Source organism: Neoarius graeffei, chromosome 28 (genome assembly GCF_027579695.1).
Source record: "Neoarius graeffei isolate fNeoGra1 chromosome 28, fNeoGra1.pri, whole genome shotgun sequence".
NCBI lineage: Eukaryota > Metazoa > Chordata > Actinopteri > Siluriformes > Ariidae > Neoarius > Neoarius graeffei.
The window spans coordinates 18,374,996-18,393,218 of record NC_083596.1 but is presented as its reverse complement, the minus strand read 5'-3'; the positions used below and the strand labels follow the sequence as shown (position 1 = coordinate 18,393,218).

Genomic DNA, 18,223 nt, shown 5'->3' with positions numbered 1-18,223 from the left:
CCTCCCTGGGTGCACTGGTTAAGCATTGCCTCTCCATCTTTCATGGACCTCGAGTCGAGTCCTCATTTAGTCTGATGAATGATGTAATTGATCAAAGGAGTGGCAACATGAATGTGGAAACATTTAATGCAATACAGACGGTCAAGTACACGCTGACGTCCAGGGGGAAGACAGCTATGCAGCTCTTTAGAAGGGAGGACGTGAAGTTTGGGGAAGTGGACAGAACATTGTGCAAGAACATTAACTCTGCAGCAGCCACATACAAACACCAGCAGAGGGTGAACAAGGAGGAAAAGCAGCAGCAGAGCAAGTATGGCTCTCAAGCAACTTGCAGTGCTCAGCAGGCCAAGAAACAGACTGCTGAAGGAGAGAAGCGGGCAAGGCTGAAACATGGGGCAACTCGGCGAAAGCGGGCCATGGAGACACTGGTGGTCCAGGCAAATAAAAGGAAAAAAAGATCACTATTCCTTGTGTGTTCTCCACTTTCTTCGTTCTATTATTCGCATTTTTTCCAGGACATAATTTCACTATAACTACATGTATTTGTACTGTATGTCCTTGTGCGAATGTCAATACAGTATACTTAGTAAGGATGCTATAATATTTATTCTGGGGGAGGACCCTCCAAACAAAATAAAACAACACCAGAGGCCACGTCACCACTCGCGCACCCTTCTCACCTTTTTCACCCTGACCCGTTTTCATGCCTGTTTTTATTATAAATTTTATTTTTTCTTAAGTCTACCATGATCAGTTGTTATATTTAGTTGATTTTTATGTCGCTTACATTTTGTATGGGTTTGTACGGTCATCCCAGTCATCATAATCCATGTGTGCTAAAGAAACACAACTCAAACAAGTAGCCTAAAAAAAAAAAAGATTTTTGCACATGTAAATGTGCCAAATGTTTCAGAAGTTGGATTATATAATCCATATATAAATGTATATCCAAATATATAAAATAAAGCTGTACTAATGGGGTCCTTTTGATTTTACGTGTATGTATAGGAGAGGGTTAAAAAGGAGCCCCTGGTTGGAAAATAATGAAATAAGGTTTAGGGTCACTTCTAAGAAAGCTTGAATGCAAAACTAGGTTTAATTTCACTCAACCTTATTTCGTGATGCCGCTGGGAGATGTACGTTGAGACCGTATGATATAATTATGGGATGTCAAACGGATTGTATAACGGTTATGTGGCTAAGTACAGTCGGAGGAAAATGTTTGTACATCCTTTGGAATTTTTTACATTTCTGCCTAAATTGGTCATAAAACATCATCTGAACTCTCCAGCAATCTTAAGAATGAACAAACAGTGTCTGCTTGAACTAAAACCACCCAAACATTTGCGTTTTATCATATTTTTATTGACCATAAGATGGAATTATTCACAGGATAGGGAGGCATAAGTAAGTACACCCTTTGATTTAGTAGCTGGTTGACCCTCCTCTGGCTGCAATAACTTCAACCAGACGTTTCCTGTAGTTGCAGACTAGACGGGCACAACGATCAGGAGAAATCTTGCACCATTCCTCTTTGCAAAACTGTTGCAATTCAGCAAGATTCCTGGGATGCCTGGAATGGATGGCTTTCTTGAGGTCATGCCACAACATCTCGATTGGATTGAGGTCGGGGCTTTGACTGGGCCATTCCAGAATGTGAATTTTGTTCTTCTGAAACCATTCTAATGTCGACCTGCTTCTGTGTTTAGGGTCATTGTCCTGTTGCAGAACCCATCCTCTCTTGAGTTTCAACTTTTTGACAGATTGCCTCAGGTTTTTCTGCAAAATATCTTGATATACTTGAGAATTCATTTTCCCATTGATTATAGCCAGTTGTCCAGGCCCAGAGGCAGCAAAGCACCCCCACACCATGATGCTACCGCCGCCATACTTGACGGTGGGGATGAGGTTTTGCTGATGGTGTGCTGTACCGACTTTCCTCCACACATGATGTGGTGTGTTCCCCCCAAACAATTCAACTTTGGTTTCATCAGACCACAATATGTTTTTCCAGTGGCGCTGAGGAGCATCCAAATGCTTTTTCGCGAACTCCAAACGAGCAGAAATGTTCTTTCTGGACAGCAATGGCTTCCTCCGTGGCCTTCTCCCATGAATCCCATTCTTGTTCAGTGTCTTTCTTATAGTAGATGTGTCCACAGAGATGTCTGCATGTTTCAGTGATTTCCTCAAGTCTTCAGCGGACACTCTTGGATTCTTTTTTACCTCATTGATGATGACTCGCAGTGCCTTTGGAGTGATCTTCGCAGGGCGGCCACTCCTTGGCAGAGTAACAACCGTTCCAAATTGTCTCCATTTATACACAATTTTTCTAATTGTAGACACATGAACACCAAGGGTCTTAGAGATGGTTTTGTAACCCTTTTTAGTTTTATACAAATCAATTATTTTGTGTCTTAAGTCTTCAGACAGCTCCTTTGAGCGAGGCATGATGCACAGAACATGCCTCTCATCAAAACACACCTTTTAACTGGTTTTCCAGTGGGGTGGGTAGCTTACGACACACCTCAGTGATTGGACATCAGGTTGGCTCACACCTGAGTCAAATTGTTTAATCATCTAATTAGTCTAATTAGCTCTTGGATGAGCCTTAGCTAAGGGTGTACTTACTTATGCCTCCCTATCCTGTCAATATTTCCATCTTATGGCCAATAAAAATATGATAACATGTAATTGTTTGAGTGGTTTTAGTTCAAGCAGACACTGTTTGTTCATTCTTAAGATTGCTGGAGAGTTCAGGCGATGTTTTATGACCAATTTAGGCAGAAATGTAAAAAATTCCAAAGGGTGTACAAACATTTTCCTCCGACTGTAGGTGAAGGGTAAGCGGCAGTTCATCTGTAGTTATAGGACAGGAAAGCAAGCATATGGTCAAAGGTTATAATGGCGGTCTCTGGTTAGTCAAACAAAACTGAGTCATTCAGAAATGAGTGACTATATACTGTAAAATGCATTTTGGAGTTATGCTTAACAGTGGAAGTTGGACTTTGAATGACAGTTTAAAACTTTTTTTTTTTTCTCCTTTTTTTTTTCTTTAAATATGGTGGACTGAGCTTGAAAGTAAAACATGGGTCTATTTCTGGGAGCCAAGTGAGCAAAGTTTTATTTAAAAAAAAAAGTAAAACTCCTATCATTCCCATACATGAGAATTGTCTGATTTTAATTTCTATATCTCGTTGCCGGATTACTAATTTGTGTGTAGACTTGCTAAATAGGGCAGCACGGTGGTGTAGTGGTTAGCGCTGTCGCCTCACAGCAAGAAGGTCCGGGTTCGAGCCCCGTGGCCGGCGAGGGCCTTTCTGTGCGGAGTTTGCATGTTCTCCCCGTGTCCGCGTGGGTTTCCTCCGGGTGCTCCGGTTTCCCCCACAGTCCAAAGACATGCAGGTTAGGTTAACTGGTGACTCTAAATTGACCGTAGGTGTGAATGTGAGTGTGACTGGTTGTCTGTGTCAGCCCTGTGATGACCTGGCGGCTTGTCCAGGGTGTACCCCGCCTTTCGCCCGTAGTCAGCTGGGATAGGCTCCAGCTTGCCTGTGACCCTGTAGAACAGGATAAAGCGGCTAGAGATAATGAGATGAGACTTGCTAAATTTGCACCCTTTGACATTTTTTAGGTGCACTCCTCTCGTATGAACACCATGTGTATCGCCGGTGGTTTCTCTCAGATGATCCGTGAAGGTGGTGTACGGTCACTGTGGCGAGGAAACGCCATCAACGTCTTAAAGATTGCACCTGAATCCGCCATCAAGTTCATGGCCTATGAGCAGGTAAGGGTGTAATTAGCTTACTGCTTACATATAATCAGATTACAGTTGGACAGGAAACTCTAACAATAGTAATCTGTTACAGATCATTTGGTGATTAATGTCTTTTTTTTTTTTTTTTCCTTTCCCTTGCTGTATTTGTGCATCTCCCCATCAGATAAAGCGGCTGATTGTCAGCGATCAGGAGAAGCTGGGAATTCTGGAGCGGCTGGTTGCAGGATCTCTGGCTGGTGCCATTGCACAGAGCAGTATCTACCCAATGGAGGTGAGAGAATAGTGCAGAGTGTCCTAGAATACCGTTACTTGTCCACCTGTTTGGAGAACTGACAGATATTTGCACAGGTGTGTATGGAGAAAACCATGTTCACCTGGTTTGAAATGCCAGCTCCATTACCAAAGCCACCCTAAAGTAGGCGTAATTCTTCACCTTTGTCTAAATCCGTGCCGTTTTGTGCTTGTTCTTTATGTACAGAAGACTGCCATTTTTACAGATTAAGATGTATTTAGTAGACCACACAATACTCTGCTTTAAAAAAAAAAAAGACTCCAAATGTTTAATGTTAATAAGCTGGTATTTGTGCTGTTATATGGAAGGGGGAAGGAAAAAAAAAACACATCTAAATCAAGACTTTTTTTTTCCTTTTTTTTTTTTTTCTTAAAGGTTCTGAAGACTCGACTAGCCCTAGGAAAGACGGGTCAGTACTCTGGCATCGTGGACTGCGCCAAACACATATTTCAGAAAGAGGGCTTGGCAGCGTTTTACAAGGGCTACATCCCAAACATGCTCGGCATTATTCCCTACGCTGGAATAGACCTGGCTGTCTATGAAGTGAGGTTTCTTTCTGCTTAATTCATTCATTTATTTCATAACTTTTTAAGAGATATTAGAAAAATGTATTTGAACTGAAAGCTGTAAATATTAATCTCATTGTATCCAAGGTTATGCTTCGTGTTTAGAAAACGAGGTTTGTATTTTTCTTTCTTGCAGACTCTGAAGAACTCATGGCTACAGAAGTATGCTACGGACAGTGCAGATCCTGGTGTGTTTGTCCTCCTAGCCTGTGGCACCATGTCCAGTACTTGTGGCCAGTTAGCCAGTTACCCCTTAGCCCTGGTTAGGACGCGTATGCAGGCTCAAGGTGAGGCTCTTAAATTTGACTGAAGGGATAACGATAAACAAAAAATGTTTTGCGTGAATCAGTAGTTGAGAGTGGAGTGTTTTTGTTTTTTTTTCCTCTCCTTGTTCCAGTAAACAGGATTCAAGCTTGTTTTTTGCTCCCAGTGACGTAGAAGTGAGCAAATGCTTTTGCCCACCTGAATTCACACATGCTCACGCAGCCTTTGCTTTCACTATGGGGACTGTGTGTTTCACCTTGACCGGCTTGCGTCATGTCTAGTGTAAACATGCTGTCGATCAATAGATTGCATCAATCACTACGGGTTATGTAAATATGTTACGGTAAAGGGTGTTCTGTACGGAGTAGTTGAGTTATGTTTGAGACGTTTTAAATCCATGCGACGTGCCTCTCCGACTAGCTTGACAATCTGTGCGGACCCGACTAGATACATGTGCCAGTCCACTGCCGCTATCTAACTGCAGATAAGATGCTAGCAGGACAGCTGTGTGTGCAGATCGCTGAGTGAATCAAGCGTACGCTGCGTCCTACACAATCGAGTGCTGCCTGTGAGTCACTGTTCAGTATGCTTACAATGACCACGCATGTGTTGTGTGCATGCAGTGTTTTTGTTCACGCTATTTTCGCTCGACGCCACATGTCGGTGTGACTTTTCAAACCTGTTCTATCGATAACACTCAGATCCCAAGTGTTCCTCCCACGGTATACAACTGAATGGCTGTGTATAACATCCAGTAAGAAGGCTAATGAATACGCGCACTCCAAACTGTGTAGAACAGACATGTCATGCATAGCTTGTCAGAAATGTTCAGACATTCTATGTAGAACGTACCAAATAGGTTTTTGTGCAGAATCAGTCATCACATGCAGATAATCTAGAAGCTGGCCAAAATGAGTTGAACACATTTTGATTTAACGGACTTTTATTCACTTGGAGGAATGCCCAGCACTAGATTCAGTGTCTTGTGTGTGTACATGTGTAGTGGTATGATCACAAATCAGTGCCTTTTATTTTATGATTTTAACGTAGTTTGGTGTTTGGCAAAAGATTTAATTATCATGCTACTGTGTTTTGTGGTAATTTGGCAATTTTCTTTTGAGTATTTTGTTACTAGAATCAGTTAAAGGTAACGGGGGGGGGATTCAATAAGTCCCATAAGATGATAAAGAGATAACGTGATATCATTTAATGACAAACTTATTCAGTAACTTGAACAAACTAGAACTTATTTTCATTACCTTCGGTAGTAAATTGTAATTAAAGTGCCACATTACAGTTTTCTTCTACTGCCATCTATATATCAGGGATAAGTTTTCCGCTTTTCAGCGGATTTCCGCTTTTTCTGAGTGAAGATCGATATTATGCCAAATCCGTCGAGTTTTTTTTTTTTTTCCAATTGAGGGGGGTTGGGGTATGTTCCTTCGTGATACTCAAGCGTACGACGATGTTACACGTTTTCGCCATCTTTAGTCTCGTGGTAGAATACGTGTTATCTACAATGTAACTGGCCAAAACATCGCTGGCGAGAGCATGATAGCCAATCATAACAGTTCTTACAAGAGTGTGTGAGAGATAACAAAAGCCAATCATAACAGTTCTTACAAAAGTACCCGCATCGTTCTATTTTATGGAAACTTGCACATGTTCATCGTCGCTGCGCTTCAAAAATGCGTTTCTCTTTCGTATCGGCTTTTTTACTCAAAATGCCGAATACAGTTGGCAAGCAAGACGAAGCGAAGGTATGTGAAATCGATGCTGGTATAAAAAACAGAGGACTGACGAGCTCTTGTCTTTGGCCAAAAGGCTGAAGAAGTCGTCGAAATGATTAAATGAAAATGAGAAGTGACTGTGAACTATAAATAATTGTATAAAGTGTACATAGACATTATCCCATAAACTTAGCATTCGTTTGATTTAATACATTGAACATGTATATGATGGTCAGTAAATCTGAATTAATGCTGACAGTTTTGAAAACTTAAATATTTCAAAAGACTTTTTGAAACCATATGCAGCTAATGAGGACATGGGGCGACTGACCTTTTCTCCCTAAGAGATTTTATTTAATATATGAAAGTTTTTGATAATTAATGAAACTTGCGTTTAATGTGAATTTAGTTTGTCATTTTTGTTGATCATAAATTATAACCATACCCTTGAATGTAGAATGTGATTTTATTTTGAATTCAAACAATACTCCTTTTGATTTGAAACATATTTTCATGTAAATGTATAAAAAAGACAGATTTTTTTTTTTTTATCTACTACAGCTCAGATTGCAGGAAAAGTGGTTTGTAAGGCCTTATTTTTCAAAATTTTCCTGGGGGGGTATCCCTCCCAGACCTCCGGCTTTGGGCGCCATCTTGTTTTCTGCTTTTTTTGGTGACCACCCACTCTCACCCCTGATATATGTACATGCACACTACCGTTCAAAAGTTTGGGGTCACCCAGACAATTGTGTTTTCCATGAAAAGTCACACTCTTTTATTTCCCACCATAAGTTGTAAAATGAATAGAAAATATAGTCAAGACATTTTTCTGGCCATTTTGAGCATTTAATCGACCCCACAAATAAATGTGATGCTCCAGAAACTCAATCTGCTCAAAGGAAGGTCAGTTTTATAGCTTCTCTAAAGAGCTCAACTGTTTTCAGCTGTGCTAACATGATTGTACAAGGGTTTTCTAATCATCCATTAGCCTTCTGAGGCAATGAGCAAACACATTGTACCATTAGAACACTGGAGTGAGAGTTGCTGGAAATGGGCCTCTATACACCTATGGAGATATTGCACCAAAAACCAGACATTTGCAGCTAGAATAGCCATTTAGCACATTAGCAATGTATAGAGTGGATTTCTGATTAGTTTAAAGTGATCTTCATTGAAAAGAACAGTGCTTTTCTTTCAAAAATAAGGACATTTCAAAGTGACCCCAAACTTTTGAACGGTAGTGTAATAGTAGAAATATGAGAGATATTCAGCTTTAGTTTGAGCAGTCATTATATGGGGGGATTCCCCCCCCCACACACACACACACACACTTAATTTCTCCTGTGTTGAGAGATTCATCTCCATAATTTTTCTTGATAAGGTGTTATGTTGGTTTATGCATCTTTTACATAATGGTAATGTGCATGAATTAGTGTTACTGATTCAAAATTTTGGGTAAGCATCTCTGACATGGACTTTTTTTGGGGGGGGGGACTTGAGTAGAAATTGGTTTACTATTCATTTGAAAATCAATGCTCAACACGCAGGACTTCAAACTGGAGAAATTGGCAGACGTATAAAAATTTAATTTTAGAGGGGCTTTCCCCCCAATATCTTTCACTGATGTGTCTCTTCCTCTCTGTTCAGCAGCGACATTGGACGGAGCACCTCAGGTGACCATGAGCAGCCTGTTCAGACATATTGTGCGGACAGAAGGTGCGATGGGGCTCTACCGAGGTCTGGCACCCAATTTCATGAAGGTCATCCCTGCAGTCAGCATCAGCTACGTGGTATACGAGAATCTAAAAGTCACACTGGGTGTCCAGTCCCGGTGAAAAACTGGCAGAGCTTTTCCTTTTAAGCTTTTTTTTGTTGTTGTTTGGATGCAAAATGGACCTGGTGGTGAGGAGAGAAGGGGACAAGCAATCTTGGGTGGCGAGACCTGAGGTTTAAGTCAACGTTCTCATTCTGTGAATGCCAGAGGGGCCAAGGAGGGTAGGATCAAAGAACACTAAGAGTGAACACTAAGAACCCAAACCAGAAGGTGGACATGTGGTGGTGTGCTGAGGAATCCTACATTTTTATTGTTCTTAGAATTCCCAAATTATAGTAGCATGCTTCACTAGGGACCAAGAAGATGCACCACTGTTTGTGGCATCTTAAGGAGGAGACTAAAATGGTCTTTCACTGCTCATGTGTGTGCTTTTAATCCAGTAGGTGGCAGTGTTGAATGTCAAGGGCTTAAGACCAGTGCACCAAATCCTACCCTCCGTTTTATGTATCTAAGCACTACATTTCAGTCATTGTCTGTCTTAATTTATTAAGATAGTTTAGGTGTTCTGTGCAGGACCGCAAGGTTCCTTCAAAAAACAAGCAGCAATCCATGTAGCTGATGTATAAAGATGTAAAGACCTTAATTTGAAGAATGATGTCTTCATGTGTTTGTTTTACATGCTGTAAACATCTATCTATTTATTTAATTATACGAAAAGTTGGAAAGAACATGTAAGCAGCGGATTTAATACTTAACTGTGGTTGGTACCGAGTGTTTGCGTTCATTATCGCACTCGGTAATTGACTTATCAATTACTGTCGATCACATTCACCAATCTGGATGAAGAGCTGACTTCAGTGATTTATTGTAAAAGTTGTAGTTCTTGTATAGAGGTGGAATATTAGTGTTTTTAAAAAAAAAAAAATCCATTCACCCCATGATGGGAATCAACTCACTTCAGTTTCATGTGAATGAATTCAATCAAGTTGCTGTTTTGCACCTTATGTGAAGCCTTTGCATTTCATTTTCAGTGTTGGTGCACAAGCGTGTCTTGTTCTTATTGTGTTTTGTGAACAGAAATGACCTCGATTATTTGGGGGGGGCACCTCAGGAACTTTAGGGTTATCTACGGAATGCACACTTGAATCTTGACTGAATTATGTTTGAATGAGAACTGTGGGTGTTTTAAATATAATATAAATCCTTTGTTCAGGTTGTAGGAGGGCTGAAAGGGAAGTGCTTTTTTTTTTTAATAAAAAAAAGACTAATGCTCTGCTGCACGGCTTGCAAATTGTGCTCCCTTACCAGGCTTCAGGGACCTGGTCTCAATTTAATATTTCTGATTCAAGACAAGGATGTGGCATTCCAGGATGTGTGTTAGACAGCACTGTATGACGTAGTGACTCCAGAACAGGGGGTGGGTTTTTTTTTTCTCTTTCTTCCCCCCTCTCCACTTGTTATAGCAGCTAAGAAAGATCCTTTAAAAAAAAAAGTTCCTATATATATATGTTAACATGCGTATATGTGCACTTCTCTAATCCTGTGCATGGATGAGTTTGGTGTCGATCTGCATCCAGACAGAGATCAAATTGGAAGCTAGCTCTGCTGTCCCAGTATTTCCTGTAAGACAGCACTGCGTTCACGAAACTAATTTTAATGAAGGATAAGTCACCATGGGTGAAGGTTACTATCAACAATTTATAGGTTATGTACACGTTCAGATAGTTTTCCCATGTTTGCTTTGTGCTGCTAATAGAGAGTTAAAGTTCCCCTTAGAATCACTATATTAACTTTTTAACCACCCCTCTTAGTTTGAATTGATAAACTTGTGCATTTTCAGTACAACGTCAGCTAAATTTAAAGTGGCTTCTAATTGGTATGCAGGTTTATGGGAGAATGTAAGGTGTAGACGGCAGTAGCTTGGGTCGAATGCTATACTAGGTTCATTCTAAGCTATAATTTCCAACATTGGATCAATTGTCTGCGTTAATGTCTTAAAATTGCACTGCACAGCACAACTGTTGCAGATTCAAAAAAAAAAAAAAAGATTCTGTGCCTCTTTTGTAAGTGGACTAAAGTGGGGCAGTATTCTCTTCTTCCCTCCCACTTAACTTCCTATTGGTTTTCTGCATGCATGTAATCTATGTGCTGTGTAGAAATGTGTTCAGTTGTTAAAGCTGAATACTGAACAGGGCTATACCGATAGCTTTGCCTCAAAGTGGATGCCTCTGCTTCTGTTGCATTTTGCCCTTTTTTGAGGCAACCTGTATGCTAGAAGTGACTGACAGATCGCAAGTATTTCTACGCCATCAGATTGATGGTGTACTTGTAATATTACCCGAGATGCAAATGTACAAAAAGAGCTGCACCATCAACACACTGCCTGATGTGTATGCTATGTAGTGTCTTACCTTCAGTAGGCACCGTCTGGTAGCCTTTATTATATGTACAGCTTTTGTAAAACTGGAAAATGTACTAGAATGCTGCTTTAAATCCAGGGGGTGTCTGAGGACACATTTAGGTGACTGGATAAGACCATTTGTTTTACTGCTGTGAGATGTGGTGAATTGCTGGTATATGACTGGTACTGACTTACAAATGAAATGATGCGACTAGATGAGTTTGCTGTTTACATGTCAAGAAGAACTTCAATGTGTATCTGATATGAACTGGGGCAAGTCTGACTTTTTATTTTTAAGCTTGTAATCAGAGATGTATGTGAATATCTGAACCCCAAGGCTGATATAATCATGAGCTGAAATGCAAATGTGTACCGGAGTCCGTCCCTGACAAAATCCTGATGTGAATGTTGAAGTATATTTGTTTATATAAGAACAAATTTCAATAAAGTTATTATTTCAATACCATGATTGTTGCTTGCTGGTTTGTCAGAAGAATGCACATCTACACTGTATAATGGTAGTAACGATAAGCATCCTCATTCTCATCTCATTATCTCTAGCCGCTTTATCCTTCTACAGGGTCGCAGGCAAGCTGGAGCCTATCCCAGCTGACTACGGGCAAAAGGCGGGGTACACCCTGGACAAGTCGCCAGGTCATCACAGGGCTGACACATAGACACAGACAACCATTCACACTCACATTCACACCTACGGTCAATTTAGAGTCACCAGTTAACCTAACCTGCATGTCTTTGGACTGTGGGGGAAACTGGAGCACCTGGAGGAAACCCACGCGGACACGGGGAGAACATGCAAACTCCACACAGAAAGGCCCTCGCCGGCCACGGGGCTCGAACCCGGACCTTCTTGCTGTGAGGCGACAGCGCTAACCACTACACCACCGTGCTGCCCTGATAAGCATCCTGTTACTGTTATTTGCCAATGTAAGGACTATAAATATTTTTAGTGACAACCTGAAATCTGACCTCTTTTGCTTCCTTATATTGCACTATTTATATAGGGTTCAGGATAATTGCTAAAGTGGCAGGTGTTTAATTTAGCAGTGATTTTTTTTTTTTTATTAATGTTTAAAAAAAAAAAAAATTTGAACTCCAAAGGCAAAATGTTTTCTGTGACAGTAAAGTACATAAGTGAGGCTTGTCATTTTAATAACATGCACTGATTTTAGCTTAAAGTTGTAAAAGGTGCCAATAGTTCTGAAAACGATAATGCAATACATCGGGGAAAATGATATTAAAGGGGGAATGAAACAACACTATTACCCAAACTGAATTGACTATTCAGCCAGTGAAATGATTTCAAAGGTTTGTTGCAACAATACTGCAGTGAAATCCTTCTCGATGTGAGGTGGTAGAGTGTTTTAGGGGAAACATTACTTGCAAAAAACTTAAGAAGTGAAATGTAAATGATGACTGGCAAGGCAGCTGAACTTTTATACGTGGAAAAATTTATAACTACAGAATAAACACTACCCACTATGACATTGAACACATTTTAAGATATGGAAACAAGATGAGTGTGAATTGGTACTGGAATTCAGTGACCAACATTAATATTACAGCATAAATAAGTGCCAAAATTAAGTAAAATAAGATGACCGTCCTCTGAAAACAACTGGTAATGTAAGTGATGGATTTGTTATTTGGAGGAATCGAATTGTGTCGAGAGAATGTAGAAAGTTGCACTAGGTTATTAAAGCATGGAAGCAGGAACGTTTCATCACATCCCCCCCAAAGTCAATACTTTATAGAGCCACCTTTTGCTACAATTACAGCTGCAAGTCTCTTGGGGTATGTCTCTATTAGCTTAGCACATCTAGCCACTGGGATTTTTGCCCGTTCCTCAAGGCAAAACTGTTCCAAGTTTGATGGGTTGCGTTGGTGTACAGCAATCTTCAAGTTATGCCACAGATTCTCAATTGGATTGAGGTCTAGGCCATTCCAAGACATTTAAATGTTTCCCTTTAAACCACTCCAGTGTAGCTTTAGCAGTATGTTTAGGGTCATTGTCCTGCTAGACCGTGAACCTTCATCCCAGTCTCAAACCTCTGGCTGACTCACAGGTTTTCCTCCAGAATTGCCCTGTATTAAGTGCCATCCATCTTTCCTTCAGTCCCGACCGGCTTTCCTGTCCCTGCAGATGAAAAACATCCCCACAGCGTGACGCTGCCGCCACCATGCTTCATTGTAGGAATGGTGTTCTCAGAGTGTTGTTTGCGCCACACATGGCATTTCCCATGATGGCCAAAAAGTTCAATTTTTGTTTCATTTGACCAGAGAATCTTCTTCCATGTGTCTGCCACATGCTGTTGGGCAAACTCCAAACGTGTTTCCTTAAGCAGTGACTTTTTTTTCTGGCCACGCTTCCATAAAACCCCACTCTGTGGAGTGTATGACTTAAAGTGGTCCTATGAACAGATCCTCCCATCTCCACCGCGGATCTTTGCAGCTCCTTCAGCATTATCGTTAGTGTCTTTGTTGCATCTCTGATTAATGCCCTCCTTGCCTGGTCTGTGAGTTTTGGTGGGCGGCCTTCTCTTGTCAGGTTTGTAGTCGTGCCATATTCTTTCCATTTTGCTATAATGGATTTAATGGTGCTCCCTGGGATATTCAAAGTTTGGGATATTTTTATGACCCAACCCTGATCTATACTTCTCCACAACTTTGTCTCTGACCCGTATGGAGTGCTCCTTGGTTTTCATGTTGCTTGCTTAGTAGTGTTGCAGAGTCAGGGTCCTTCCAGAACAGGTTGAGTTATACAGACATCATGTGACACTTTGATTGCACACAGGTGGATCTTAATCAACTAATTATGTGACTTATGAAGTGAATTGGTTGGACCAGCTCTTATTTAGGGGTTTCATCCGAAAGGGGGTGAATACTTATGCACAATCCAGATTTCTGTTTTTTCATCTTAATTATTATTTGTGTCACAATAAAAAAGCAATGTGCACTTTTAAAGTGGTAGGTATGTTGTGTAAATCAAATGGTGCAAACCCTCCAAAAATCCATTTTAATTTCAGCTTGTAATGTGACAAAACAGGACAAACACCAAGGGGGATGAATACTTTTGCAAGGCACTGTAGCAATGAATCTGCTGATAATTAAATCTGCCAAAGTTAGAATCGATCAGCTGTAGTGGGTCAAAAGTAAGTGGACTGGCAGAGTGGAGCCTTGACAGGTCAACAAGAGCTCCCTGGAATAAAGGAATTCAAAGTTGTGTTCGGATGATGGTCTTTTAAAGGGATTTTCTTTGCCTAGGAATTGAACCAAATACCACCGGGAGTGAAGTTCAATGATTTGGACACACCTACTCATAGGTTTTTCTGTATTTTTACTATTTCCTACATTGTAAAACAATACTAAAGACATCACAATTGTGAAATAACATACGGCAGGGGTTTTCAAAGTGTGGGAGAGTGAGCCCCCCCTCGGAGAGCAAATAAACAACAGCGCCCCCCCCCTTACAATTTTTGTTGTTGCTATACTTAATGTTCCATTCGTATTTTTAAAAAATGGTTGTTGTACACATTTTTATTTTTTTATTTTTCACATTTTAAACATCTGTGCTTTTTAAAACATCTTGTTTTACACATTTTAAACATCTCATAGCATCGTTAGCTAGCACCTCTTGGCAGACAACACACTGTGGCAGTGGAGCATCTTCAGATCCAGTCCATGAAAATCCAAACTTTAAATAATCGTGGTCATACTTCCTTCTTTTTTCAGTCCCCCCAGGATTCCACGGGCCTTTTTTGTGATTGTTGCGGGCTAAAATGTCTGATGTTGCGGGGGGGTTTCCAAAAAATTGCGATGAAAGTTGCGGTGTGTTTTAGGTTTTTGTTGCGATTACATTGCGGGAGGAAGTGAAAGTTGCGAGAAATTGTTGCGATTTTCTCTTTTTGTGATTAAAATTGAGTGATATGTTAAATATTATTACTGAAAAACTATTGATTAAAAAAAACAAAGACACTGAGAAATGGTCCTATAAACAACTTTACCAATATAAAAGATTACCAGGACTACAAAAATGCAGAAAAATAGGCTTTACTTATCCAAATGCACCTGTTGGTTCAAAAGTTAAAGTGCAGAGAACCTCACAGCACAACATGAAGTTACCTTAAAATATAATATAAATGCCTCAGCTTTCATGTAAGAAAAAAAACTATTAATACTAGTACTGTGTGCAGGCAGTCTCTCCTGAAGACTAAATTAAACAATAATTATAAACTAATAAAATAAATGGCTCAGGCTTCATAGAAGAAAAAAACAATTTGAACAGAATCTCACAGTATGATGCTGAAGCTGCCTAAACAATGGAAAATAAAATACCATTTTGGCAAAAATGTTGGCATTCATTAATTTCTTGTATTAAGTAAAAAAAAATAATGTAAAGTGCACACAGTCCTTCACTGTAAACATAACACACTTTCAGTAACAGAATTTAAGCCTACATAAACACTGACTCACACATCATGCAGTGTTGCCAGATACTGCTGACGTTTTCCAGTCCAAAATATTTTCAAAATCCGCCAAAATGCACTTAAAACCGCCCAATCTGGCAACACTGCGCACATGCTGCTTCTCTTGAATGTATACACAGAAGTAAGGTGGAAGGTAGTTTGTCGACGTCACCTCAAGACGACGCCAACGATTGGTCAAATTTGCGGGAAAGTTGCGGTGATTGGATATAATTGCAACACCGCCCTGAATTTGGGGGGATTGGTTGAATTTGCGTTGAAGTTGCAAATCGCAACATCCTGGAGGGTCTGGTTTTTTGCTTGGCCCAGACTCTGTCTCCTCACTCACTGTAGCTTTAGGTACTAAAAATCGATCCATTTTGTCTCTGGTAAAGGCTAGCTGAAGTTCGCTAAATGTCCGCAATAGTAACTTATTCTGGTTTATTTTTCCTCACGTTGCGCCCCCCAGGGGAGGCGCACCCCACACTTTGAAAAGCCCTGACATATGGAATTATGTGGTTGGTATAAAAAAGTGTTAAATTTCATTTTAGATTCTTCAAAGTAGCCACTGTTTACTTTGACGCTTTGCACACTACTGGCATTATCTTAACCAGCTTCATGAGGTAGTCACCTGGAATGCTTTTCAATTAACAGATATGCCTCGTTAAAAGCTAATTAGTGCAATTTCTTGCCTTCTTAATGCAAATAGTAAATAATAAAAAAATACAGCAAACAGCCCTATTCCACAACTGTAGTAATCCATATTATGTCAAGAATCACTGAACTAAGTAAAGAGAACCGACATCCATCATTACTTTAAGACGTGAAGTGTCTTTTAATTAATAAAAGTAAAGAAAATTTTGAATTAGGAGGTGTGTCCAAACTTTTGCCTGGTACTGTACATGACAAATGGCTTTCCTGAGTTACAAACTTTTGACTTGCTTTAGAGCAATTTGGCAGAACTATGGAGCAGCATGTTGGATTAGATCATTTACAGATTTGAATTCCTCAGAACCAGAAGATAAAAATGAGACGAAACACCACTAGGCTAGTTTTAACCATTTCCAAGTTCCTAATCGGTTACATAGACATAGCTACTAGATGAACACCAGAAGCGATATAATAATTGATTGACACAAAGATAGTTTGATGAGTCAATCAAGGAAAGACCGAGTCTTTCTCTGAGTTTTCTGTAGTGTCTTCATTCTTTAGAAAGATTACTTGTGTGTGTGTGTGTGTGTGTGTGTGTGTGTGTGTGTGTGTGTGTGTGTGTGTTATCATGGAAACACTCTCAAGCAAGAATACTTCAAGGTCAAAAAGTTTGCAGAAAAGTTAGACTTTTATTAAATCAATAACAAAAGCCGAGTCAGTTTGCAGAGTGATCTCAGGGTGGCATGGTGGTGTAGCGGTTAGCAGGGTTGCCTCACAGCAAGTAGGTTCTGGGTTCGAGCCCAGTGGCCGGCGGGGGCCTTTCTGTGTGGAGTTTGCATGTTCTCCCTGTGTCTGTGTGGGTTTCCTCCAGGTCCTCCGGTTTCCCCCACAGTTCAAAGACATGCATTGAGGTTAACTGGCTACTCTAAATTATCCATAGGTGTGAATGGTTGGTTGTTTCCCAAGCCTGGAAATGGAAGAGTTGCAGCAGGAAGGGCATCCAGCATAAAACTATGCTCCAATTAATAACGTGGATCAATAGGGTCCACATGGCACCAACCCAACATACATAAGTGGGACAAGCTGGAAGAAGTGAGGTGGACTGGCTACATTAAATTGCATTAAATTAAAAATGCATATTTTTTCATAGTACCGTACCATATCCTTGACTGGGGTCCCTTCTCAGGTGTGTTCTGTTTGTCATATGTATGTTAACACAGGGTCAACTTTACAGTGAAATGCATTGGACGAGATGACCAGAAACGAGTCTCTCAGCATTGGAGCCTGACAGGAGTTTAACAGTATAGCAATATAAAAATTCAAAGTCCTAAATATAAAATGGAAATAAAATATTAAAGTGGAAATATAAATAATTGAGGGCGGCACTGTAGTGTAGTGGTTAGCACTGTCGCCTCACAGCAAGAAGGTCCGGGTTCGAGCCCCGGGGCCGGCGAGGGCCTTTCTGTGCGGAGTTTGCATGTTCTCCCCGTGTCCGCGTGGGTTTCCTCCGGGTGCTCCGGTTTCCCCCACAGTCCAAAGACATGCAGGTTAGGTTAACTGGTGACTCTAAATTGAGCGTAGGTGTGAATGTGAGTGTGAATGGTTGTCTGTGTCTATGTGTCAGCCCTGTGATGACCTGGCGACTTGTCCAGGGTGTACCCCGCCTTTCGCCCGTAGTCAGCTGGGATAGGCTCCAGCTTGCCTGCGACCCTGTAGAACAAGATAAAGCGGCTAGAGATAATGAGATGAGATGAGATAAATAATTGAATCATATGGGAAAATATGTGCATGTATTATCTCAGGAGGTAGTGTGGGGAGTGGTTGTAGCGCAAGTGCCAGTATTGCACATTTGGCAAAAGTGACACGTGTGAGTACCAATAATTGCAAATTGTTGAAAGACAAATTATTGACCGTGTAAACAGAGTTTTGTGATATGTTGGTAAACAGGTGATATCTTGGTAAACAATAAAAAGCGCAGGTGGTACAGTGCAGTGTGGAATGTTTATTAGAATTAAGAACTCTGATGGCCTGATGATGATGATAACTGTTATCGAATCTGGTCATCTGTGCAGCCATGTTTCTGTATCTCCTCTCAGATGGTAACAAGAGCAACAGCTGTTGTGCTGGATGACTGGTCCTTAATGATGTGTGCTTTCTGCAAGCACCATTGGAGGCAGAGGTCCTGAATGGCAGGGAGACTCTTGCCAGTGATGTGCTATGCCACCTCCACTACTCTGTAACGATTTCTGGCTGTAAGCAGAGGAGCTCCCATGCCGTACTGTAATGCAG

The 18,223-nt window shown here is 40.7% G+C and overlaps 1 protein-coding gene across 2 annotated transcripts in view; it reads left to right on the top strand.

Annotated features, from left to right (window-relative positions):
* slc25a25b (solute carrier family 25 member 25b) overlaps positions 1-11,266 on the top strand; it is a 67,526-nt gene extending 56,260 nt beyond the window's left edge. For both annotated transcript variants that reach the window (XM_060913100.1, XM_060913101.1), the window contains exons 6-10: positions 3,632-3,784; positions 3,939-4,046; positions 4,443-4,610; positions 4,770-4,920; positions 8,275-11,266. In XM_060913100.1, coding sequence (XP_060769083.1) covers positions 3,632-3,784; positions 3,939-4,046; positions 4,443-4,610; positions 4,770-4,920; positions 8,275-8,462 — 768 coding nt within the window. In that variant the 3' untranslated portion in view covers positions 8,463-11,266. The remainder of the gene's footprint in view (positions 1-3,631; positions 3,785-3,938; positions 4,047-4,442; positions 4,611-4,769; positions 4,921-8,274) is intronic.
* The last annotated feature ends 6,957 nt before the right edge of the window (positions 11,267-18,223 follow it).